The sequence below is a fragment of the Alexandromys fortis genome, unplaced genomic scaffold (assembly GCF_014885135.2).
Source record: "Alexandromys fortis isolate MF-2015 unplaced genomic scaffold, M_Fortis_MF-2015_v1.1 scaffold_293, whole genome shotgun sequence".
Lineage (NCBI taxonomy): Eukaryota > Metazoa > Chordata > Mammalia > Rodentia > Cricetidae > Alexandromys > Alexandromys fortis.
In genome coordinates, this window is record NW_026068177.1 from 740725 (window position 1) to 765571 (window position 24847).

At 54.3% G+C, this 24847-nt stretch overlaps 2 protein-coding genes across 4 annotated transcripts in view; both read left to right on the forward strand.

The window, feature by feature from the left end:
* Positions 1–1981: 1981 nt before the first annotated feature.
* LOC126492555 (latent-transforming growth factor beta-binding protein 4-like) lies at positions 1982–4980 on the forward strand. Its single transcript, XM_050129049.1, has 4 exons — positions 1982–2172; positions 4040–4098; positions 4239–4371; positions 4842–4980. Exons 1-4 carry the CDS (start codon positions 2030–2032, stop codon positions 4978–4980), a joined length of 474 nt encoding a protein of 157 aa, XP_049985006.1. The 5' UTR covers positions 1982–2029.
* Positions 4981–6142: 1162 nt separating this feature from the next.
* Positions 6143–24847, forward strand: part of LOC126492539 (latent-transforming growth factor beta-binding protein 4) — a 29781-nt gene continuing 11076 nt past the window's right edge. The window contains exons 1-21 of one of the 3 annotated variants that reach the window (XM_050129018.1): positions 6143–6445; positions 9663–9854; positions 10161–10408; positions 10492–10594; positions 10980–11054; positions 11151–11273; positions 11737–11901; positions 12324–12473; positions 12601–12807; positions 13257–13391; positions 13484–13609; positions 14293–14418; positions 14909–15151; positions 15875–16000; positions 16085–16204; positions 16958–17086; positions 17274–17399; positions 17791–17913; positions 18027–18158; positions 20468–20599; positions 20688–20813. In XM_050129018.1, coding sequence (XP_049984975.1) covers positions 6196–6445; positions 9663–9854; positions 10161–10408; positions 10492–10594; positions 10980–11054; positions 11151–11273; positions 11737–11901; positions 12324–12473; positions 12601–12807; positions 13257–13391; positions 13484–13609; positions 14293–14418; positions 14909–15151; positions 15875–16000; positions 16085–16204; positions 16958–17086; positions 17274–17399; positions 17791–17913; positions 18027–18158; positions 20468–20599; positions 20688–20813 — 3157 coding nt within the window. In that variant the 5' untranslated portion in view covers positions 6143–6195. The remainder of the gene's footprint in view (positions 6446–9662; positions 9855–10160; positions 10409–10491; positions 10595–10979; positions 11055–11150; positions 11274–11736; positions 11902–12323; positions 12474–12600; positions 12808–13256; positions 13392–13483; positions 13610–14292; positions 14419–14908; positions 15152–15874; positions 16001–16084; positions 16205–16957; positions 17087–17273; positions 17400–17790; positions 17914–18026; positions 18159–20467; positions 20600–20687; positions 20814–24847) is intronic. The other 2 variants (XM_050129019.1, XM_050129021.1) reach the window with 2 other exon arrangements.

Consider the following 24847-nt stretch of genomic DNA (forward strand, 5'->3'; position numbering starts at 1 on the left):
TATGAGCAGGGACTTGGGGGGATCCCACAAAGACAGAAGCATGGAGCACAGTTAATGGCAAAACTGGAACTCCATTATTGCATTGGGTCAGCCCATGGATAGCTGGGACGAGTCCTGCCTGCCAACGTGCACCTGGGGCCTGATGACCCTGGACAGTGGGTGGGCCTGATGTCTAGGTTTTAGCGTGGGGCGGAGGCATGCATTGCTGTAGGTGGCAGTAATGGTGTGAAGGGGGCTGCGTGAATCAGCCCGTGTGGCTCACTGCAGGGAGGGGTTAGGTGTGTGCCCTGTATGTCTTCCGTTGGAAAGAATGGGACTGGGGGTGGCATGAATGTGGAACATTCCCTGCTCAGTCGGGCCTGAGGCCTGCTTACCTTCTGTAGCTGGAACCCCAATATGCCTGGGGGCAGGGCTAATGCTTTGTTTTAGTCAACCAGCTGGCCGGTGTATGGTGGGCACACACTTGCCATGCTCAGACACGCAAGGTAAAGTAAGGAGGAGCAGGCATCCAAGGCAATTCCAAGCAGATTCAAGGGGAAAAAAAAAAAACAGTCAAACTGTTGAGCGATGAGACTTCAAAACCCCGTAGTGGAGCAACGGGAAGAGTGGGGTTTGGAATTCCAAGGGAATCCCTCTCCCATTTCTCTCAGTCTGAAGCTCAAGCAAAAGCAGGAACTCACGGGGGGGGGGGGGGGGGGGGGGGGGGGGGGGGAGGGTGGGAGCAGACTGAAGCTCTAGGTTTGTGAGGCTAAGAAGGTGGGGACTTGGGGTTGGTTTGTTTGAAACAGGTTCTTGCATGTAATCTCTTGAAGGCTCTGAATTTGCTTTTCCACCAGGCTGGCCTGGAGCTTCTCGGGCTCCCCTTCCCAAGAGCTGGTATTCCAGGGCTTATACTACCATGCCAGGCTGGAATTCAAGTTTGTAGAGAGGGGAAGGAGTTGGGCTTGAGACCCACTGAATTTGGAGGTTGTAACAAGGGCTTGGAGCCTGGAACCCACTAACATGAGTGGGGAGTGGGTGGGCTTATGATCTCCTGTAGCCTAGGCTCCTCCCTGCCAGAAAGGAGGAAATTGGCGGTCTCCAAGAACAAAGGCTATTTATTGTTCTGGGCTTGTGTGGGTTGTTGGGGGAGACGCTAATGAGTGGGGCAGGAAGGGGTTCTGGTTTCTTCTAGGGACCAAGGCTGAAAGGGGTGTGGGAGGGGTAGAGCTGGGAGCTCTCAGGGAGTTGTCTGGTCAAGGGCGTAGCCTGGATTCACAGAGGGCAGAACTTGGAGGGACAAGTTTTTGCAGATGGTGAGGCTGAAACAGCGGGCAGGGCCATCTTTCCGGAAGGCTTGATGTGGTCGACAGAGACGACACCTGGGTCGGATGTAAGATTAGTACCCCAATACTACTTTCTTGTTTCTTCGAGATTTGGGGTGGCTGAGGAGGAAAGGAAGAACTCATGATATAGCCCAGGCTGGCATGGAGCTCAGGATCTCCCTGCCTCATCCTGGGGACTGCCATTAAGTCTGGTACAGCAGCAGAATCTGGTCTCTCACCTGATAGGTACGTACCCGGGGGAACTATCAGTTCCATTAACCAGAGAGCTACATTCTAACAGAATCCTCCCAGCCCTGAGCGAGGGGTGAGGCCTGCTAGCCTAAGTCCAGCTTAGAGGACCTGGACCGCCCTATGCATCCATCTCGGTGGCGACCACTTTTGTCCCTTGGCCCTGCTCAAGAGAGATTGTTGCAGTCAAGTACCTGATCCTGGAAATCCTCCCACCTCCAGAACTCCCCGCCTGGGCCACCCCGCCCGGCACCTGTCCGTCTAGCCCCTCCCCTGTCGCGAACCCATTGGCCTCTCTCAGAGCGCTGGCAGCGCAGGGATCTGATTGGCGGGAAGTTTCACAGCCCCAGGCTTGCACGGTGGAGAAAGTGAGTCGGCCTCCGGCTGGGGCGGGAGAGGGGGCGGGGCTGGGGCCAAGCGGATCGGGACCCACTGGACACACTGCCCTCCCGGAGCCGGACTCTGAACCCGACAGGATGCGCCGGTCTGGCCTCTGTGGCCACCGCCCCCTCCTCCTCCTGCTGCTGCTCTCAACTGCCACCTCTGCTAGCAGCCCCAGCCCCACCCCCAGCTCTAGCCAGGCCGTAGAGGACAAGGTGGTCCCGGGCCACCAGGCCGGGTAAGCCCACTGCAGACTCTTCTTCCGCATGCGTGCTGCACCCAGTAAATCTGATAGTTCCGGAGGAGCAACACCCTCAGATTTAGGAGACTCCAAAGCAAATGCTTTTGGTAGGATGCTGTGGTCAAAGCTCTTGGATCTATTAGGAGTCCGTATTTTGCAGGCGCTAAAATTCGAGAAGTGCTGAGACTTCTAGGGTGGTGGGATGGATAAGGTTCCAGCCAATCCCCGAGTTTATTGGGGGATAGTTGTACCACGGTAAAGATCCCACTTGTCTTAGAATGAGATGGGTGGGGCCCTTGAACTAACCTGGAGCTCCCCAAGTTTCTTGAGTGCCCAACAAAATAAGGTGCTAGAAGGTCGTGGTGAGGTCTTGAAGAAAAATGGCCGTGTTATGAGTTTCTAGGGGCGCTGGGTTACTTGGAAAGGACTCTATTTTTTTCTAATGGAATAGGAAGACGCGAATGGGCCGCTGGCAGGGGGACTAGGGGAACCTGTGTAGGGGATACTCGGGTTTTCTGATGCTCTAGTATGCTGAGATCGGAGCTCATCAGGATTGAATTACGAATGATTTGGCGGAAAGATCCAGGATAGTTTTTTAACTTGGGGGTTACAGGCATCCATCTCTTCTGCGGGTGACAGGATCGGAGGAGACGGTCTGCCTAGAACTCCGGCCCTGCGCCTGGCATCCCTGCGCTCCGCTCCGTTACAAAGGCCGCGGGCCCTGCTCCCGCCTCGGTCTCTGGGAATGCGTTTAGTAACCCGAGCCGCGCCGGGGGCGGGGCTGGGAAGGGGTTAACCTGGAGAAAAAGCGGGAGGAATGGCGACCGGGTTGGGGGGTCTCGAAGGCTTCCCCGGGATAGCCTGCTAACCCACTGAACCCTACTTATCTGCAATGGGTCTGAGCATTGGATTCCCTTTCTCAGCATCTTCCAGGGTTGTCTTCTCTGGGCCTGAACGTGCACCTTCATTCCTCGCCCCCCTTTAACTTGGGGATAATGGACTTGTCTGGGGGGGGGGCTGGGTTGCGACGTTCTGGCAGTACCCTGAAGGGGCTGACGCTGAGACCCTGTGGCGCGGAGACATGTCCAGTAAAGTACTCTCAGACACTGAAGCCCGAGGACCAGGAGACGCTGGTCCCAGGACGTTCAGCCTGGAAAGGCAGGAACCAGATAAAAGTCAGGCCTCGGGATTCCCAATCCTGGACTCCGGTATCCCCTTCCACCTCAGCACTGAGCTGGACCCGCAATCTAAGGAGACACCGCGGTGCACAGCCACTGAGGTCTGTGTGTGTGGCGCCACCTACCGGCCAGGCTCAGGATGGCGGCTGAGTACCGACTCGCGTCGAATTAGTGGGCGGAGTTCTGGATGCCAGACAGGCTGGGCACTTAGGGATCTCTTTTGACTGTTTCTTAAAATCATTTTAAGCCTGACGTGGTGGCTTACGTATGTAACCTTAGCATTAGAGGGGATGAAGTAGGAGGATTGTCGTGAGTCTAAGGACTTCCTGGGCTACACAGTAGGTTCTAGAACAGTCAGGGTTACCGTGTGTGACCTGTCTCAAAATGATAACGAGTTCGAGGCTAACCAGAGCTACATAATGAGACTCTCTGTCTCGAATAATGATGATTGATGATGATGAATTTCATAAGATACATAGATGTAAATTTTTTGTAGCTTATACTGAAAGCCTAGTTTGCCTCCTCTGGTTGCACAGGCATGCAGAGAAATGCCTCACATTAAGTTACTTATCTGCTTGGGGTTCCCTCAAGTCTTGTCTTGGTTTCTTTTCTGTGATCCACCCCGCCTTCCTTTGGGGAGTTTTGGGGTGCCAGGAAGCTGAACCGCCCCGTTCTTCTCTTTACAGTGTTGCTGCCTGTCTCTGCTGCCTAGGCCAGACACCTAGGAGGAACCGCTGTCCCAGAGGTGGGTTCTTCCACATGGGATGCGGGTAGGTAGGGGGTGAGAGGTTCCCTTCTCCAGCCTCGTCCAAAATGAATAGAAGGTGCATTCAATAGAGGCGCAGACTCCCTGATGTCCCACTGAGTCCCTGCTTGTCTCTGAAGCTTTTTGCAGGCTCCGAAACTGCCCACGTGACAGGTGCACAGACCTCCAGGGGTGCCTGACCCCAACACCTCCAGTGTCCAGCCCCAGCCCGGTGGAGAAGAGACAGGTGTCCCTCAACTGGCAGCCACTGACGTAAGCACGTGATTCCTCCGTGATCTTCCCTCAGGGACATCTAGTTTCTCCCCCCCCCCCATACACACACAGCGACACATACTGTAGTCACTGTGTTTCTATGGATTCTCCTCCTTGCCCAGCTTAATCACTGGGTCTTTTCCACCTGATCTGTTCTGTCTCTATGTCCCACCCCGTTTTCTTTCCATCATCTCATCTCTCTGTTCTTGTTATGTCCTTCCATATCTAAGTCACATCTCTCCTCTCTCTCTCTCTCTCTCTCTCTCTCTCTCTCTCTCTCTCTCTCTCTCTCTCTCTCTTCTCTCTGAAAGCATTTCTCTAAAGAACACCCAAGGTTTGCTCCCCATAAAAGGGCTGGGGGCAGTGTTGGGCAGAGCACTTCTAGAAGTTCTAGCTTAGGGGGCCCTTTCCTTGAGGTAAGGGAACCAATTTAACAGTGGTGACAGCCTCTTCCTTCCCCTTCCACCCAGTTTGCAGGAGGCCCGAGCTCTGCTGAGGCAAAGGCGTCCCCGAGGGCCGTGGGCCCGGGCATTGCTGAAAAGGAGGCCCCCACATCGCGCCCCTGCCGGCCAGGCCCGGGGTAAGAACATCCGCCCTTCCTCCGTGTAGGGGGCGGAGGGGGATGGTTCCGGGCCAGATAAAGCCGTCTGGTTCCCACGGTGCTGCCGCCGCCAACCAGTCCCCCATTGTAGCTCAGTCCACCCCACTCCCCAGGACGCGGCCACCTCTAGGGACCCCTGCGTCCGGCAGTACGAGGTGAGCCAGGGACAGAACTAGACGCAGGCCAAAGGCGCTGACCCATCGGGGTGGGGCCGGGAAGCCAGGCGTCCGGGCTCGGGCTCCTGCGACTGAAGAGGGGGGCAACTCGCCCAGCAGAGAGGGAGGCTGAACCAGCCCAGACAACAAAAGCGATTGTGCGGGTTGGCGCCTGCCCGGGCACAGAATGCCCAAGATTGCGGGACGGCTAGGGGCCAAAGGCTTTCCCCTCTTACATGCCAGACCCTCCCTTGGCCCTGTTCTTACTCCAGCTCTGTACCCCAGACTAGATCTCTCTAAAGGCTCAACCACCCTCGGAAGCCCCCTCCTGCTGTGTGGCCTTCAGCCCAGATGCATCCCCTCCTTCCTAAAGTTTTCCAGATGTTAGCCCCAGACCAGATGTGAGGACCCCCACCTACAGTCTGCACCCATCCCTTGCCTTTATCCATTCCGACCTCTTCCACCAGGTGTAGAGTCTTGGCCTGATGTAACATCTTCAGGTGTAGCTCACTCCCCCTCACCCCCCGGAGCCTCCTCTCCAGAATCCAGTTCTTCCAATTCCTTTATGTGCCCTGTGCACTGATCCTTCTCATCACCCACAGATGTGCCACCTCGCTGCCCACATAGGCCATCCTTGTCCGCTGTCTTGATGGAGCCCTTTCCCTATGCCTAGTCAGAGGACCATCCTTTAGCTGGGTCCCCAAATGCGACCCCCATTACCCTGATGGATTTCCTCTGTATGGATTCAACTCTGTATGAGGGCAAACCCGCCCGCCCCCACCTGTTCCCTTCCCTGCTACTCCCCTGCGGGCCCCATCCACTTGTTGGAGCGCGGTTGGGAGCAGAGGGGGCGCCCTCCCCTTCCCCCTGCAAGTCTAGCGCCCAGCCTTCGCGCCTCTGGCTAAGCGCCCAGCCCCACGCGCCCCCGCGCGGCCGCCCGGGAGGGAGCGGGGGGGGGGCTGAGCGGGGGCGCGGCCGCCCTCCCCCGCGGGCGGGCGGGCGAGCGGGTGCGGCCGGGCCCCTCGGGCGGGCTGGGGCGGCGGCGCGGTGGAGCGCGGCGCTGCAGCCATGGCGGGCGGCGCGCGGCTGCTCTGGGTGTCGCTATTGGTGCTGCTGGCGCAGCTGGGGCCGCAGCCCGGGCTGGGCCGACCCCGAGAGCGTCTCCGCGTGCGCTTCACCCCCGCCGTGTGCGGCCTGCGTTGCATCCACGGGCCCACAGGCTCCCGCTGTACCCCGACCTGCGCGCCCCGCAACGCCACCAGCGTGGACAGCGGCGCGCCCGGCGGGGCGGCCCCGGGGGGACCCGGCTTCCGCGCCTGTGAGTGCGGGATGGTGCTCCCGAGGGAGGAGTGCCCGGAGGGAGGATCCCGGAGACAATGCCCTTGGGATCAGGAGCCCAGATTCCATGTACAGACGTGCTGGGGAGTTCGTGGGGTATTTGAGGAAGGGGGCTCCGAATTCCTAGCTTGGGGAGTTGGTTCCTAGGGCGCTGATCTCAGGAGCGATAAGTGTTTTCGAGGACCTGTGGTGTCCCACGTGAACGGACTGGGATTAGCTTTCATCCCTCTCAGTCAAGGCGGGGATCTCAGAATTGAGGGTCCTGGGAACTTTTGGGAAAGGTTCCAAATTCGGAGATTGTGCGTAGTGAGTGAGCAGGGACTGTTTCAGGGTCGCGCGGGGGATGTCTCAAGGTTCTGTGTCTGGCTTTGGGAGGGGGAGAATAGTCCAGCATGGGATTGCCTGTGATGAAGAGCTGAGAGGGATGGGGCCCAGAAAAGACAGTGTCTTTCGGCAAGACCTGAACTACTGCGGTTCCACGTGCGACAGATATCCAGATAGGCGGCCTGGGGAAAGGGCGCCCCCTGGGGGAGGAGGGAGACGAGCTTGCGCTTCAGACAAGGGGAGCATTCTGGGGTTCAGGTGAGGTGTGGTGGGCGAGCCACCTGCTATCCCAGAGTGTGGGGGTGGAATGGCTTTCTGGGGGTCGGGTTTTACTTGTCTCCCACTCCTCACGCCCTCTGGAATGGGGAGTGGGGCCCCTGGCGCCGAGAACTCGCCCAGCCTGGCCCCCAGCCAGCCCAACCCGGCCGGCGTGAGCTCATCTCCCGCCTGAGCCCCCGCCCGCTACCACTCCCTTTCTCCGCCCCTTCCTCCCTCCTTCCTTCACTCCTTCCCGGCCCAGCCCCAACTCGCCCGTGCCAGGCGCCGTGCCCAGGCGGGTGCCAAGCCCCTGGAGGCACAAGGAGGGACATGTGAAGGCGGGCTGACCTCGGCAAGACCCTGATGTCCTTAGCTCCCTGTTCTTCCAACGGTGGGGGGCATGAAGATAGCTTTGTCCTAGCAGGAAGCCCCTGGTATGGTCACCCTGAGTTGGGGGATCGGGGGAGGGTCTACAGTCAAGTCAAGAGCAGGGAGTGGATGACTTAAGAGACTAAGAAATGCCCCTAACCTTGGTGGCTTCCACCTAACAGGGACAGTGCCATTTTTGCAACCTTGCTTCTCAGTTGAGCCCTTCTTAAACTCTTGTCATTTTAAGAACCCCCATTAAGGTACCTGGAGTCCAGGCTTAACACTCCTGACAGGAGATCCGGGTTTCTGACCACGGGATCCTAAGGTCCCTCTTTACCCCGGGTCAAACACTTCAGGAGCTCCTCAGAGAAGTTCCTTCTCCGTCTTCGGAGGGACATCTCCAAGCTGCGCCCCTCCCTGGAGAACTTTAGTATTTTCACCCAACGGCTTCCCACTTCCCCAGAAACCCTCTAGCGCAAGCCCTAAGTGGAGATGTCTTCCTCGCCACCCCTCCCCCCAATTCCCTTTCCACATAGCCTCCTATTTTCTTGTTTCTAATGTAGATTCCCAATTCCTCTCTACAGGTTTTGCCCCATCCCCTAGGAACTTTGGACTCCTCCCTACCATCAAAGAACCCCAGAACTGGTCTTAATTCATGAATTCTCCCAAGAACACTCCAGAGACCACGCTGTTATCACAGACAGCCACTAATCAAAACTTAAGGCAACTAGGCCCTTAGCTAGGAAGGAGTAGGGCTTTCCACAGAATCCTAAGGTCCCAGCAACTTGAGACTCTTAATATGCTGGAAACGTCCAGATTCCATTTCTCCTTGTCCTCCGCACCATCACATGGGCCACACCCCCGCCTCCAGAAAGTAGTCGAGTCCTGTTTTCTAGGCAACTCTCCCAAAGGACTTGAAAGACTCTTAGTTGAGAGCCTAGATTGGCTCTGAGCTAGCCTCTCCCTGCCTCCTAGGAATCTTGGGTCGTCTTTGAACCCCAGAGTACTGCCTCCACGAGCATACCTACCAAGGACTCCTGTCCCCTGACTTTTCTAAAGTGAGGTGCCCCGCCCCGTGTTCTCTTTTGTACAGTTGTGGCTTCTGAAATCCCACACACACCTCCTCGGCCCGCCCGGGCTGCTTGCTCCCTCCTTCCCTTGAGCGCAGCTGTCTCCAGCTGTTTTCGGCAGCCCCAGGGGAAGGAGAGGGGGGGTGCCCTCAAAAGACACGTCCGGCCTCCTTTGGCTCAGCAGTCCGGGGCTCCCCAAGGGTCCGGAATGCGGAGACGACGCCCTGCCCCCGCAGCACCCCTTTCTTTGTTTACCCCGCCGCACAGCTGGCAGTGCCCCGCCCAGAGGTGGCCTGGGGCCCAGGGAGGGCGCGCAGAGGGGAGTAGAGGCGCGTCCCCGCTACTTGCCCCGCCTGTGCTACCGAAGGCTCGGAGGGAAGGCTAAAACTGCGAACTGTTTGAGGGAGTAGGCGGGACTAAGTCTCCAAACTCGCCCTGGCATAGGAGGAGCGCGATCCACGGCAAATCAGAGGGAAGAGAGTGGGCGGTACTAAAGGTACCAGGTGTCCTGGCTAGGCGGAGTTTACAATCTCAGGTGGGAGGCCGTGTGGGCGGGGCTAGAAAGGAGTGATTGGCCAAGGGAAAAAGCTGGGACGCCTGGAGTCCAGCTAAGGAGGCAGAAAAAGGAAGTGTCGGGTTGGGTAAAGAGAGCTATGGTAGGCGGAGATAATCCAATGGGCGGGAATAGCACTGTATGGGCGGGGCTAGAATGTCTGAACTCCGCCAGAAAATGGGAAAGTGAATGAAGAGAGAGGAAGGGGGCGGAGTGAGCCCACTTAGTAGACCGGACTATGTAGTAGATAGCTTCACCACTGGACCCAACTGATGTAGTCCTGTAGTTGGCAAGATTGGCCAATGGCCACACGACAGCTAAAATAAAAGCTTGGTGTGGTGGTGATATACTGCTATAATCGGAGCTGGGAATCGGAGGTAGGAGGATCAGGAGTTCAAGCATCGGCTATATTCTGGGTTTTTGAGGCTAGCCTGGGCTACATTAGCCCCTACCTCAAAACACAAAAGCAAATAAACGGAAAACACCTAAGGTGGAGAGATGTTGGATGAATCACCGTGAGGGCCTCGCGTTACAGCGCTGGGAACTGAGTTAGCTTGGGTTCATCTGACACAGGCATAGTACTGATTTGTGTGTGTGTGTGTGTCCCCTTACTTTCTCCTCAGACCTGTGCCCCTTGATCTGTCACAACGGTGGTGTGTGTGTGAAGCCTGACCGCTGCCTCTGTCCCCCGGATTTCGCTGGCAAATTCTGCCAATTGCATTCCTCGGGGGCCCGGCCCCCGGCCCCAGCCATGCCGGGCCTTACCCGCTCCGTGTACACCATGCCACTAGCCAACCACCGTGATGATGAACATGGTAAGGAGAATTTAGCCAAAGGGCCTCTGGTCCCCTTTCACTTCAGGGACTTAACCATTCTCTGATCAAGTTTGTCGCCTTCCGTGCTACCCTCCCAAGCCCGGTTTGGTAGCGTCTACCTGTAATCCCACCAATGGGATGCAGAGGCAGGAGGATCACTGAAAACTGCAGGCCAGATTACATTACCACCCCCACCCCCAAGAAACCTACCCAGATATCAAATACCTCAGCTCACCTCTCCAATCTATTCCCAACAAGGCAGGATACGTGTAGACATAGCCCTTTGTCCATCTTGCCTCTGCTCAGGTGTGGCATCGATGGTGAGCGTGCACGTGGAGCACCCTCAGGAGGCATCGGTAGTGGTGCACCAGGTGGAACGTGTGTCAGGCCCCTGGGAAGAGGCGAACCCTGAAGCCCTAGCCAGGGCTGAGGCGGCAGCACGGGCCGAGGCGGCAGCGCCCTACACAGTGCTGGCACAGAGCGCGCCGCGCGAGGATGGCTACTCAGACGCCTCCGGCTTCGGTTACTGTTTCAGGGAATTGCGCGGAAGCGAAGTGAGAGCAGGCCCGCGGGCTGGGGTATCCCCCTAAAGCATACCACCGCGCGGGGGCGCGCTCACCCATCGCTTCCCCAACAGTGTGCTTCGCCACTGCCCGGGCTCCGGACTCAGGAAGTATGCTGCCGAGGGGAGGGCTTGGCCTGGGGTGTTCATGATTGTCAGCCGTGCTCGGAGCACCTGGGTAAGCCCCAGATCCTCCCCAAACCTCGCCTCTTCTCCTCCGGCACAGATAAACCCCAGTCACATATTTTAGCTATACCTACCTTGGTACGGAGGTCATGTCTATTCTAGGTCCCCCCCCCCACACCCGCCCACACACACACCGTTGAATCCATTTACCCTGTTTTGTGATTTTGGTCACACTTTTCAGTCGGCTTTGGTTCCTTTATCTCATCCATGCATTTCAAGATCCTCCGAAGTTACCTACTAAGCTGCCAAAGGGAGACTAATTTGGTACTCAAACCACACCTCACTCCTTTTAGCCCTTCCCACGTAATCTTTCTTTAAAACTGCTCGGTTGTCTGTCTGCCAACCTGTTTCTGCTCCGACCCCTCCTTTCTGCACAGGGAACTCCAACCGAGTGAATGGCCCAAATGGACCGTGTCCAACCGGCTTCGAGAGGGTTAACGGGTCCTGCGTAGGTAAGGGACAGCGGGGAGCAAGGGCTTGTCTAGTATAAAGAGTGACTGCCAAGCATGTAGTCCCCAACTCGCCAAACACTCCCTCGATTCTTGCAGATGTGGATGAGTGCGCCACAGGTGGGCGTTGCCAACACGGGGAGTGCGCCAACACTCGTGGCGGGTACACGTGTGTGTGTCCCGACGGCTTCCTGCTGGACTCCTCCCGGGGCAGCTGCATCTGTGAGCCACCAGGAGGGGCGTTCTGCATCTGGCTCCCAAACGGCTGTAGACCTTAGACCCCATTCCCGAGTATTCGTGGACCCTAATTCCCTCACACACACAAACCCTTCTAGACTTTCAGGCCCCCCTCAGATTTAGCCTGGACCTTTAACCAGACCTCTGCGATGATTTCAGAAGTTCCCCTCCAGCCCTCAAACTTTTTATATCGAGGCCCCTCAGGCTCCCAGAGTCTTGAGTTCCAATTGACCTCTAGACAGCTTTCGGATTTTGATATCCAGCTTCTCCGTTATGCCCTGTTTAAGCCCTGGGCACTCTCAACTGTTCTTCAGACCTCCTCCCCCGACTTCCCTTAATGCCCCTTTCACCTACCCACTAAATCTTCCCTGGGACCATTCCCCTATTCCCCTCTCCCAGAACGGCTGAACTCCTCACCCGCCCTGAAGAATTTCCTCCCATCCCCCAGCCCAACACGTGATCTCTGAGGCAAAGGGGCCCTGCTACCGAGTGCTCCATGATGGCGGATGCTCGCTGCCCATTCTTCGAAACATCACCAAACAAATCTGCTGCTGTAGCCGTGTGGGCAAGGCTTGGGGCCGCGGCTGCCAGCTGTGCCCACCTCACGGTTCAGGTGAGCTAGTCCTTCCGATCCACTCTTTCCTAACAGATACACACAGACTCTGGCTAGGCCCTGCTGTGCGGCTCTAAGGTCTAGCGGCTTCAAACCTGGCCACACTCCCAACTTCTGATCAACTCATTGTGGTAGACTCAACCCAGGACTTTACCTCTATCCTTAGCCACGCCTACTCCTGGGTCACAAACCTTGAAGTTAGGTTGACCAGAACTCTCTGCCACCTTCCCAAATGAGGGAAACTCTCGTGGCTCTACCATTGGCTTCTGGAACATCTTATTCTTTGGCCAGTACACTACTCCCTCCGGCGCATAAGCCAGACTCCTGACACTATCTTAGGTCAAGCTTTGTTCCTGGCCAAAGCCTGCTTACGGCTCACAAGATCTGTCTCCTCTCCTGACCTCCCCTTGTCTTGCTCCCAGAGGGTTTTCGGGAGATTTGCCCAGCTGGCCCTGGTTACCACTATTCAGCCTCTGATCTCCGCTACAATACGAGACCCCTGAGCCAGGACCCACCTCGAGTGACCTTCAATCAACCACGCGCCCCACCACCCACTGCTCGGCCACCCATAGGTGAGCTGAATCCCGGATGGGGTTCGATTAAATTTCCAGGTGCTGCCTGAGGTCCATAGGAAACAGAGGGGAGGGGGCAAGGACACCTAAATTTAGGTCCCAATAAAAGTATTCTTTCTTTAACCAGGCTTTCTGCCCACTCGGTCTCGGCCTGAACCCCAGCCTCGGCCTGAATCTCGGCCACAGCCTGAATCCCGGCCTCGGCCTGAATCTCGGCCACAGCCTGAACTCCGGCCTCGGCCTGAACCCCGGCCACAGCCTGAATCTCGGCCACGTCCTGAATTTGCCCTGCCCAGCACCCCTCCTTGGACTGGTCCAGAGAGTCCTGAATCAGGTGCCGTGGGAATCTGAGGGCAGTAGCCAAGATCCTGTGAAGTTCTGTGGGGCAAGGCTCCAGAGGTGGAGGTTTTGAACGGTGATAGAGTGGGGAAGGATGGGGAGAGGGAAGAACTGGAAGGTTTGGGTAGTGGCTCCCTCAGGTACTGGAGTCACAGTTAGGGTCCAGTCCTCTTTTGCACGAGCAGTGAAACCCCGAGCCACCGTTTCTTACCCTGTAAAATGGGCATCCTGAGAGGTTTCTGAAGTAGGGGGTCTGTGAATGCCGTTGTGGGTAGGTTCAGGCAGATCTGATGAGATTCTCTCCGGGTAAATGACAACCTGATCTTCCAAGATTACGCTTGTGGAGGGAACACTCCTAAAGGTACCTTAAGGGAACTAAGGGCACTGTTCTGGGATGGACAATAAGTTCAGAGTTGTAGGAACCTGGCTGACTGTCTCCCCCAGATCCCTCCTCCTCCAGCGTGTGCCAGCGCAATCCCCAGGTTTGTGGTCCGGGACGCTGCGTTCCCCGGCCCAGTGGCTACACGTGTGCGTGCGACCCTGGTTTCCGACTCAACCCCCATGGCACTCGCTGCATAGGTGAGCTGGCCAGAGGGGGTTCAGTGAAGCGGAGCTGCGGTTGAGAGTCCTCTGCCTGGCCACCATGTAACTAGCCTTTTCTGTGCCCTCAGACGTAGATGAATGTCGCCGCGTGCCTATGCCCTGTGCTCCTGGACGCTGCGAGAACACACCAGGCAGCTTTCGCTGCGTGTGTGGAACAGGCTTCCAAGCAAGCCCGCGGGCTACAGAGTGCCTGGGTGAGAATCCCGCCCCGTCCGACCCCCGGCTCCACCCCTGCAGGGGTCTTGGTTCTGCTCTCACTATAGAACCGCTCACGGCTGCTCCTTCGCCTCCCCGACGCCGGTCTGCACCTTGTTCTGCCCTGGCCACCGCTCCAAGATCAGCTCGGCCACATCCCTACTCTGGATCTAACCTTTCTTTCCCTGTGGCCCAGTTTTTGTTCAAATCCCCTTCAAGCTGGGCTCTCACTAGCTCCGCCTTCTCTATCTTGGATGAGCTCACGCCTCCAGGCCCGGTTTGAATTCTACCATTTCTGCAGTTACTCTGACTACGAATCCTGATTCCACCCCCAGCTCTCACCCCAAACTGCCCGTTCGTTCTCTGGCCCTGGCCCTGCCTTCCTTTTCTTCCTTTGGGCCACAAAGATTCCTTTCCTGCTCTTCTCCTTTCCCAGGTCCTGTCCTCTCCAAGTTTGTTCCTCAGCTGCGGTCCTAACTTCCCGACTCGCTCACCACTTCGCTTTAAGCCTACCCACTCTAGCCCTGCCCACCTCCTTAGCCACGCCCCAGACTAGCTTTGGTCCTAGCTTCGCCCCGCCCTTGTCCTGCCCCTGCTGCTCCTCCCTCGGCCTCACATCTTCTCTCAGGGCTCAGGGAGTCTGGGTGTCTGCCGCTTTCTAGCCTCTGGGTTCTGCCCACAGATGTGGACGAGTGCCAGCGCGTGCCGCCGCCGTGTGACCGCGGGCGCTGCGAGAACAAGCCAGGCAGTTTCCTATGTGTGTGTCCCGCTGGATACCAAGCAGCGCCACACGGAGCCAGCTGCCAGGGTGAGGGTCTGGAAGGGGACAGAAAGAAAGAGGATGTAAGGTGAGGGGTGGATAGGTAGCGATAAGGTTGGAGAAACTGAGCAATGGGGCAAAGGGTGGCTTATTGATGGGGGTCGCAGACCAGGGTCAGAGAGTCTAATGTGACCTGGATCAGATGGAAAAGCCAAGTGATGGAAAACAGAAGGGCTGGGTCATGGAGCGTGGAGAAGCAGATGGAGAAGGGACTGAGATGTGAGTAACTAGGAAAGGTGACTGGATTTTGGAAGACAAATGCAACTCAATTCATGGGGACCAGCGAGGCAGAGTTCCAGGAACCAACCACACAACTCCGTTAGAATTGGTGGAGGATGGAGATTCAGGATGCTGGAAGACAGGAAGGAGGAATAGGGAGGATGGAAAAGCAAGGTGAGGGAGCTCAGAAAGAGTGTAGCATGGTGTATGGGGGGCATGAATCCCACCAGAGGCCCTGGGGATTGCTTGCTCCCTGCAGATGTGGACGAATGCACCCAGAGCCCAGGCCTCTGCGGCCGTGGAGTCTGCGAGAATCTGCCCGGCTCTTTCCGCTGTGTTTGCCCGGCTGGCTTCCGCGGCTCGACGTGTGAAGAAGATGTGGATGAGTGTGCCCAGCACCCTCCACCCTGCGGGCCAGGCCGCTGCGACAACACCGCAGGCTCATACCACTGTGCCTGTCCAGCTGGCTTCCGCTCCCGAGGACCAGGGGCCCCCTGCCAAGGTGAGGGTGCTGAGCCCAGGCCTGGAGCACTGTGCATGGCTTGCTGTGGGGGATGGAGAGAGTAGAGAAGCCTTAGGATGGCCTCTGTGACACAGGTCAGGTGACCAGAGTATTGAGAAGGCCGGGCAGATCTGGCTGAATTCTATCTTCTTTCCTTTCTCCCGAATGAGAGAGCATCTATGTTTTCCTCATGTAGCAGCCTTGAACGCATGACCCCCTGCCTCTGCCTCCTGAGTGCTGGTATGAAGGGTGACCACCTACAATTAATCAATTAATGCCTGACCCTCTTCCTGTTTAATTTTTTTTCGAGACCCTTTTCCTGCCTCAGCCTTCTGAGTGCTGGGGTTGCAGACCGGAAACACCATGTTAGTCAGCATTCTACTCTTGAACCAGCCACCCAGGCCTTTCAAGGCTGTCTCCTCCTCCCAGGAGGACAGAGTCAAACCCGGTCCAGCCATTTAATAGTCTTTCTAGCCGTCAGGAAGACCAAGGCACTAGGGAGGCAGAGGCAGGCGGATCTCTATGAGTTTGAGGCCAGCCTGGTCTACAAGAGCTAGTTCCAGGACAGGCTCTAAAAGCTACCGAGAAACCCTGTCTCTGAAAGAAAAAAAAATCCCCCCCCCCAGAAGAAAAACAAAAAACAATTGGTGGTTGGGGTAGGTGGGCATGGCAGTAGGAAGGGGCCCATGCCTATTCTCAGCTTGATTGGCCTCTTCTGCCCAGATGTGGATGAGTGTGCCCGGAGCCCCTCGCCCTGTGCCTATGGCCGCTGTGAGAACACAGAAGGGAGTTTCCAGTGTGTCTGCCCTACAGGCTTCCAAGCCAACGCTGCTGGCTCCGAGTGCGAGGGTGAGACCGGGGAGGGAGGATTGTGAATGCGTGAGGAGGTGGGGGGGCCACTTCCTCAAGACCACTCTCTCCCCTGCTCCTCAGATGTGGATGAGTGTGAGAACCACCTGGCGTGTCCTGGGCAGGAGTGTGTGAACTCACCGGGCTCCTTCCAATGCCGGCCTTGTCCTGTTGGCTACCACCTGCACCGTGGCAGGTGCACTGGTGAGAGCAGGCCCATCTGGGACCTGTACCTTAACCTGATCACTCAGATTTTTGACCTGTGACCTGGTTCGTGACCCTGACTTGACCCATAACTTGGGACCTGAATCTCAGTCCCCTTACACTGGCGATGACAACCAAGTGTTACTCTGACCCGTGTCCCCCTCACCTGCGGTGACTGACTTGACTGTAACCTAGGAACATGTGACTCAGCTGGAACTTTTGGGGACTAGCCATGCATGACCCTTGCTGACAACCCCTGACCTTGTGTCTCAGAAATACATTTCTAAATCCTTACTGTCCCATGACCCTAAATTTGACTGTGCCTTTTGATCTTAACCAAAAAACAAACAAACAGACAAAACCCTCTACAATCCTGACCATGTTATTCTGGTTCACTCTCTATCCACAGCCCTTCTCAGACTCTCTTTCCTGAAGCTTATTTGGGTACATGACCCTTGACCCTGACATCAGGCAGGATTCTCAACTATGGCTTACTTTGATACATTTATCAAGCAGAATCTTATCCAACAATCCTAGTTCATCCCTTCCCTTGGTTAATTTCTGATCCCCAGTGCCAATCCAGAGAGTCCCTTTCGCTGACCTCAGGATCCCAGTAGAGGGAGGCTCCGAAACCCAGATCCACGGGATGTCAAATCCTGGGGTGCTCATCTGTCCTCCAAGATCCTGTCCCATGACTCTCACCAATCCCTTTGCTCTAATGGACCCCTATGAGCCCCCCAACCCTCCCCACAGATGTGGACGAATGCAGTTCGGGCACCCCTTGTGGTCTCCACGGCCAGTGCACCAACACGGGAGGCTCTTTCCACTGTAGCTGCGCTCCAGGTTACCGGGCACCAGCTGGTCTCCCCGGGCCTTGTGCAGGTAAGATACTTCACCTGAGTAAGGCCTGAATTCTTGGGCAAAGCCCATTAGCGATATAAAATGGATTAAGAAAGGAGTTTCCAAAATAACTTAGCCTTCAAGCTTTCAACTTGGCGGGTGGGGTTACATGATGGGCAGTGCTTCCTTTGGGAACCAGCAGCCCAACCCTGACACTTGTGTGCCCTAGACATAAATGAGTGTCTGGAAGGCGACTTCTGCTTCCCCCACGGAGAGTGCCTCAACACGGATGGCTCCTTTGCCTGTACTTGTGCCCCTGGCTACCGGCCTGGACCTCGTGGAGCTTCTTGTCTGGGTCAGTGCCCAGACTGTATCTGAGGGCAGAAAGAAGGGCTTACAGAAGGAAAAGGCGGGACAAGAGGAAGAGAGCGGAGAGCAGGCGTTTTTGGAGGTTTGGGGGGAATCTGCATGGATCACTGGACCGGTGGAGCTTTCGGAACCTGGAGGTGGCAATCATGGAGGACATGTCAGGAAAAGTTGGAGTCTGACAGTTAAGTAGTGACTAGAAAGGACTCCAACCGGGGGCGGAGCTTAGAAGAAAAGGCGGGGCCTAAAACAGATTGGGTGAGCCCTTCCTTGAAGGCTATGGGACTTGGAGGGTCGGGATGGGGGAATTGGAGGGGTGTGGCCTGGGATATTAAGCAGAGCAGGATGTGGCCCTGGGTTTCCATTGCTCTGTCCTGCAGACGTGGACGAGTGCAGCGAGGAGGACCTTTGCCAGAGCGGCATCTGCACCAACACTGACGGCTCCTTTGAGTGCGTCTGTCCTCCCGGGCACCGCGCTGGCCCAGATCTTGCCTCGTGCCTTGGTGAGAGGCCTTACTCCGCTGCCTCCCTGCTTCTCCTGACTTTTACCCTCACCGCTGCTTCTCCTTCCTGACGCTCCTGCTCCTTCTTTGTTTCCCCCGGCTTCTGTCCTCAGACATTGACGAATGTCGTGAACGAGGACCTGCCCTGTGCGGGTCTCAGCGCTGTGAAAATTCCCCGGGCTCCTACCGCTGTGTGCGTGACTGCGATCCTGGTTATCACCCTGGCCCTGAGGGCACCTGTGATGGTAAGACAGTTCCCCATCCCAAATCTGTGACAGGTTGTTGGAGTCTGCTTCCCTGGGAGTTAGAGGAGAGACAGCCTGCTTCAAAAACCTAGAAGAGATCCTAGGTTAACACTCCCCCCACCCCACCCCCGCTGTTTTCTGGTGGAAATTTGCCACCCCTGTGTGTGTGTTTAATTATGGGGAGGGATTTCTCTTATCAGGAATCGGGAGGAGCTAGAAGCCTCCCCTGACTGAGCTGCTCTAGTATGTTTTTGAGGGAAAGTGTGCCATGTGGATCAGTATTTTCCGTGTCCCGTGAAACAAAACGCTTATGGGCTGCACTTCGCTCCCTAGTGGCTAAACCTCTGACTCATGCAAATCTCAATCATTAGTTCCAAAGATTTCAGGAAGCACCTGCTGGATGTCAGACTGGGGTGAGGGCACGGCAGGAAAGGAGCCAAACTAAACCTCTGCCCTCCTGAGCTGTGGGGGGAGTGGGGTGGGTAACTGTAAATAAATTCAGAGATCATTCCACAGATAACTCGGGGGCCGTTTCTATGTGACAGGCGCTGTTGATGCCTTGACAGGCAGAAATCCTTACTGATGTGGAGTTTGCATGGCAGGATGGTCCCTGTCAGCATACCGATCATTTTATAGACATGATGACAGCGTGTTTTGTTCACACAGTGTTTTGCTGTGTGGGCCATGCTGACCTTCAACTTATTTTTTTTTTTTGGTGTGAGACAGTCTGTCTCGATCCCAACTCGGGTGTGTGTGTGTGTGTGTGTGTGTGTGTGTGTGTGTGTGTGTGTGGCTCTGGCTGGCTTGGAATTTACTATTGTAGGATGCACTTGCCTGGAACTTGCAACAATTCTCCTGCCTCAGCCTTCTTAGCACTATGTTCTAGTCATGCGCTCTGACTCCCAAGTGCTGGAATTACAAGCATGTTTCACCATGCCAAGCTTAAAGTCAGGTTTAAGAAAGAAGCTACGGGCTGGAAAGATGACTCAGTGGTTAAGAGCACACTGACTTCTCTTCCAGAAGAGAAGTTGTTCAGTGGTTCAATTCCCAGCGCCCACATGGCAGCTCACAACTGTCTATAACTCTAGTTCTAGGGGATCTGACACCTTCACATAGATATATGTACAGGCAAAGCACCAGTCATGTGAAATAAAAATAAACTAAAAAAGAAGAAAGAAAGAGGTTATGAACCAGGCGTGGTGGCATACGCCTTTAATTCCAGTACTTGGAAGGCAAAGGCAGATGGATCTCTGTGAGTTTGAGACCAACTCTACAAAGAGAGTTCCAAAACAGCCAGGGCTAAACAGAGAAAGAGTGTCTCAAAAACCAAAAACAAAACAACAACAACAAAAAAATCACAGAAAGAGGCCATGAGACTGAGTTCCTCAGTTGATACAAGACAGATGGACACTGGGTAAAGGCATAAAGCGAGCGCTGTCCTGTGACCCAGTATTTGGGAGGTGGAGGGTGGGGGATCAGAAGTTCAGGGTCATCCTTGGCTGTGTGACAAGTTTGGGGTCAGCCTAGCTTCTTGAGATTCTAAATAAGAAGTAACGCTAGCTTTTGAGGGAGAGCGGGCGTGGTGGCGTCCACTCCTACAATCCCGGTAACTGGAAGGCGGAGGCAGGAGGAATTGACAGTTTTCCTTGGCTACGTAGGATTCAAGGCCAGCTTGGTCTACTTGAGACCCTGCCTCTAAAACTAAACAAAATTTAAAATTGAAGAAAAATAAACCAAGCATGGTGGTCTATGGCTTTAGTTCCAAAACTTGGGAGGCAGAGACAAGCAGATCTCTGTGAGTTCAAGGTCAGCCTGGTCCTCATAGTGAGTTCCTGGACAGCCAGACAGTCAGGGCTCCATAGTGAGACCATGTCCCAACTTAAAAAGAAGGGAGGGAGGGAGGGAGGGAGGGAGGGAGGGAGGGAGGGAGGGAGGGAGGGACGAAGGAAAGAGGAGGAGGAGAGGTCATGGATTTGAAAGGGAGTGGGGAGGACGGGGGAATTAATTGGAGCACTGAAATGAATGATGTAAATACAGCTCCCATAGGAAATCTCAACAAAAAAGGGGGGCAGTGAAATGAGGGGCAGGGGGCCATAGCTGTGGGGACATATCTGGCAAAGAGAACAGCGTCAGCAAAGGTCCTGAGGTGGGCGGGGTCCTGTTACAGTTGTTTCAGAAATGGCAGTAAAAGACTTAAGAGCTACAGGACTCAGCAACTGGAAGCAGCATCAGTGACCCCCCCTCCCCCGCTGCCCCCCATTTCAGGCCCTTGACTCTCCTCCCTCTGTCCCTCCTTTACTCTCTTGCAGATGTGGACGAGTGCCAAGAATACGGCTCTGCGATTTGCGGAGCGCAGCGCTGTGAGAACACCCCTGGCTCCTACCGCTGCATGCCAGCCTGTGACCCTGGTTATCAGCCCACACCAGGGGGCGGATGCCAGGGTGGGTGTCCACTGGGTAGTAGGTGGGATGTGGAGGGGACTTGAGATTTCGATATGGCCCTGCTGAAATGGCCTGCTGGTGCTTGCAGACGTGGATGAGTGTCGGAACCGATCCTTTTGTGGTGCCCACGCCGTGTGCCAGAACCTGCCCGGTTCCTTCCAGTGCGTCTGTGACCAAGGCTACGAGGGGGCACGGGATGGACGTCACTGCGTGGGTAAGGGACTGTAGGGCGTGTGGGACCACAGGGGGCATAGGGTGGTCCGGCCCTGCTCATCTTCCACTCTCCTGAAGAAACATGAATTCTGGAGTTGCAGAATTAGTTCTCAGAATTTAAGGTCAGAGGCATACCAGCTAAAACCACCCTGCAGTGCCAAACATGGTGGCTCACTTCTACCAACTTGGGAGGCAGAAACAAGAGGATTGCTGTGAGTTCAAGGCCAGTCTGAGTACATAGCAAGTTCCAGGCTATCCAGGGCAATAGGGCAGGACCCTGTCTCCAAACAGAAAGAATCAGGTGACAGAATCTTAGTCAATTAGTTGTTTGCTTGCTTGTTTTTGTTTTTTTTTTTTTTTTAAGATTTATTTATTTTATTTTACGGGTATTTTTCCTACATATATTTATTGCACCACGTTTGTGCCTGGTCCCCACAAAGGTCAGAAGAGGGCTTTGGATGCCCTGGAACTGGAGTTGCAAACAGTTGTGAGCCCCCATAAGGGTGCTGGGAATTGAACCCTGGATTATCTGTAAGCAACCCCCAATTAAGTTTTGTGTGTGCATTCATTTCTTTTCTTTCTCTCAACGAAATGGCATCCCAAATCCTTCTAGTGCTTTTTGTTGTTGTTTTGTTTTTCTTTTTCCATCGGGGGAAGGGGTCTCATGCCTTGAGCTCACTGTGTAGACATGAAGGGCCTCCAATTTTGGATCCTTCTGCCTCCACTTCTGAAGTGCTGAGATAACAGGTGTATGCCATCGCACCCAGCTGCAGCCAAATTTTTCCACTTTATTTAGAAATAGAACCACTAAATTGCCGAGACTGGCCTTGAACTCACCTTGCAGCTGAGGCAAGCCTTGAATTTGTAAAACTCCCGCCTCAACCTCCCTAGTAGCTAGGATTACAGCTCTGGGCCACCAGATCGGACAGAAAGTTTCTACATCCAGCAGTAGAGAAAACCGCAAGCTGCACCTCTCTGTGCCCACAATGTAGATTCTGTCATTACCACGATCACCACAACCATTGCCGCTGTCGTCATTATTGCTAGTATTTTAATGTGCTGGCCACCTCATATATCCATCTAGGAAAGCATTTAGGTGTTTGGAGAGATTTGCGGGGCTTTTGAGAGTTTGTTTTTGAGAAAAGAATCTCATTCTAGCCTTGACTGGCACTGAACTCATTCCTAGATCAGACTGGCCCAGAACTCACTACATAGAACAGGCTAGCCCTGAACTCACTACATAGAACAGGCTGGCGCTGAACTCACTACATAGAACAGCCTAGCCCTGAACTCACTACAAAGAACAGGCTAGCCCTGAACTCACTACATAGACCAGACTGGCTCAGAACTTCCTACATAGAACAGGCTGTCCCTGAACTCACTACAAATAGACAGGGCTGGCCCCAAACTCACTATGTAGAACAGGCTGATACAGAACTCACTCACTTAGACCATGCTGGCCTTCAGCTTGCCTTGACCCTCCTGCCTTTGTCTTCTGAGTGTTGGAATTACAGTCATGAGCCAACCTTCAGTCTGCGTATCATTAATTAGCATTCCTTATGTCTTTACAGATATTTTAATTAGAGGCCCAATGCATGTGGAGGGCAGAGGACAACCTGTGGGAGTCTGTTCTTTCCTTCCATCATGTGGGTCCCTAGGGACCAAATTCAGGTCGTTAGGCATGACAGCAAGCGAGGGCGTTTACGTCCTGAGCCATCTTTCTGGCTCTAGAGATCTAGTATATACACAGTGAAGTACATAGGATTGAGCTGTATATCCTCTAGGTTTTCACAAGTGCAAACTCCGACTTTATTCTTTTTTCTTTTGGGTTGGGGGCACGAGGGTTGAGGCAGGGTCTTACTGTGCAGCCCAGACTGGCCTTAAACTAACAGTTCTCAATGCCTTCACTTGTTTTCTCTTTTGTTTTTTGTTTGCTTGTTTTGTTTTGAACTACTTCACCAACAGCATTTACTTCTTAAAAGAGAATTAAGAAGGCATGGGAAAGGATGAGAAATGGTCCAGCAGCTAAGAGTGTGGATTGCTGTTTTGAGAGGCCCTCTGTTTGATTCCCAGCACTTATGTCGGGAGACAACCACTTGAAATTCCAGCTCCAGGGGATGCGTCACCTCTGGCCTCTGAGAGCACCTGCGCTCACGTATACATACCCACATATAGATACACACACATATACTTGATTGAAAACCAATATTTCACCAGGCGGCGGTGGCACACATCTTTAATCCCAGCACTTGAGAGGCAGAGGCAGGCAGATCTCTCTCTGAGTTTGAGACAAACCTGGTCTACAGAAGAAATTTCAGGACAGCCAGAGCTACACAGAGAAACTCTGTCTCAAAAAAACAAAACCCTCATATATGTAATGTTTCGCTTGAATGTATATTTGTATAGCACATATGTGCCTGGTGCCCTTGGAGGAAGGAATGTCAGATCCCCTGGAAATGGGGTTATGAGCAGTTGTGAATTGCCAAGTGGGTGCTGGGAATGAGCCTGGGTCTTCTGCAAGAACAAGTGCTCTAAAACACTGAGCCATCTCTCCTGCCCCCAACTCGTGTGTGTGTGTGTGTGTGTGTGTGTGTGTGTGTGTGTGTGTGTGTTTTGAGACAGGGTCTCACCATGTAATTCTGTCTGGCCTGAAACTCACTATGTAGATCAGACCAGCTTCGTACTCACAGAGATCCACTTGTCTCAGCCTCCTGAGTACTGGGATTAAGGACCTGTGCCACCATGCCAAGTCAAATACATATACCTTTATTTTTAATTAATTAACTTGTTTTCAAAGAAGGGTTTCTCTGTGTAGCACTAACTATCCTGGATGTCATTCTGTAGGCCAGGCTGGCTGTAAACTCAGAGATTCGCCTGCCTCTGCCCCCCAAGTGCTGGGATTATGCACTTGCTGCTTTTGCAAAGAGTCAGATTCAGTCCCCAGCACCCACATGGTGTCTCACAACTGTAACTCCAGTTCCAGAAGATCTGCTGCCCACTCCTGGCCTTGGAGGGCACCAGGCACTCATGTGATGCGCATACATATGTGCTGGCAGATGTTCAAAACATAAACAACAGCTGAGAAGAGAGGGAGGCCCTAAAGAGGCAAAGTCTGAGTGCAGGTGGAACTGGAGCCAAGAGCTGCAGCAAAACTGTCTGCCTCCCTCTGTTGGGCTTGTTTTTAGGCAGTGACAGGTGGCCCTAGCTCTCTCTGGGCTGACACCCTCTGCCTGGCAGCTGGAGAGCTACGGAGGTGACCCAGAAAGTCTGAGACTGGCTTTGATTGGCGTGGTGAGGTCATTGCCTGTCTCTGACCCAGAGAATCGCAGTAACCTGATTGGTTCTGCCCCAGTGGAGACTTGGCTGTACTCAGGATGCCTGGGGCTGACTTGGAAGCTCAGAGAATTCCCAAGGGAAAGTCCGAGTTTCTAACCAGAAGAAAAGTACACAATAGAGTCTGGGCTGTTTCCTATCCACTCTAGGGGAAGGAAAGTTGGATCAGCAGTTTAGAGCACTCGCTGGTCTTTCAGAAGCCTGGAATCCGGTTCCCAGCACCCACATGATAGCTCACAATCATCTACAATCCATTTCCCAGAATCCAGCACCTTCTGGTCTCCACTGGTACCATGGGCACGGCACACATACAAGCATATGCAAACACAAGACACACACACATCTTTTTAAAAAGTTTACATTGTGAACCAGGTGTAATGTGTGTGTTTCTACTGCCGGCCCCCTGGGAGACCGAAGTAGGAGGAGGGCAGCCTGGGCTATACAGGGAGGTCCAAACTATCCCGGGTTAAAGAGTAAAACTGGTTTTTGTTCATGTTTTTGGTTTTAGTTTTTGGGGGATTTTTGTTTTGTTTTTGTTTGTTTGGCTTTTTTTTTTTTTTTTTTTTTTTTTTTTTTTTTTTTTTTTTTTTTTTTTTTTTTTTTTTTTTTTTTTTTTTTTTTTTTTTTTTTTTTGTTTTTTTTCTTTTTTTTCTCTCTCTCTCTCTCTCTCTCTCTCTCTCTCTCTCTCTCTCTCTCTCTCTC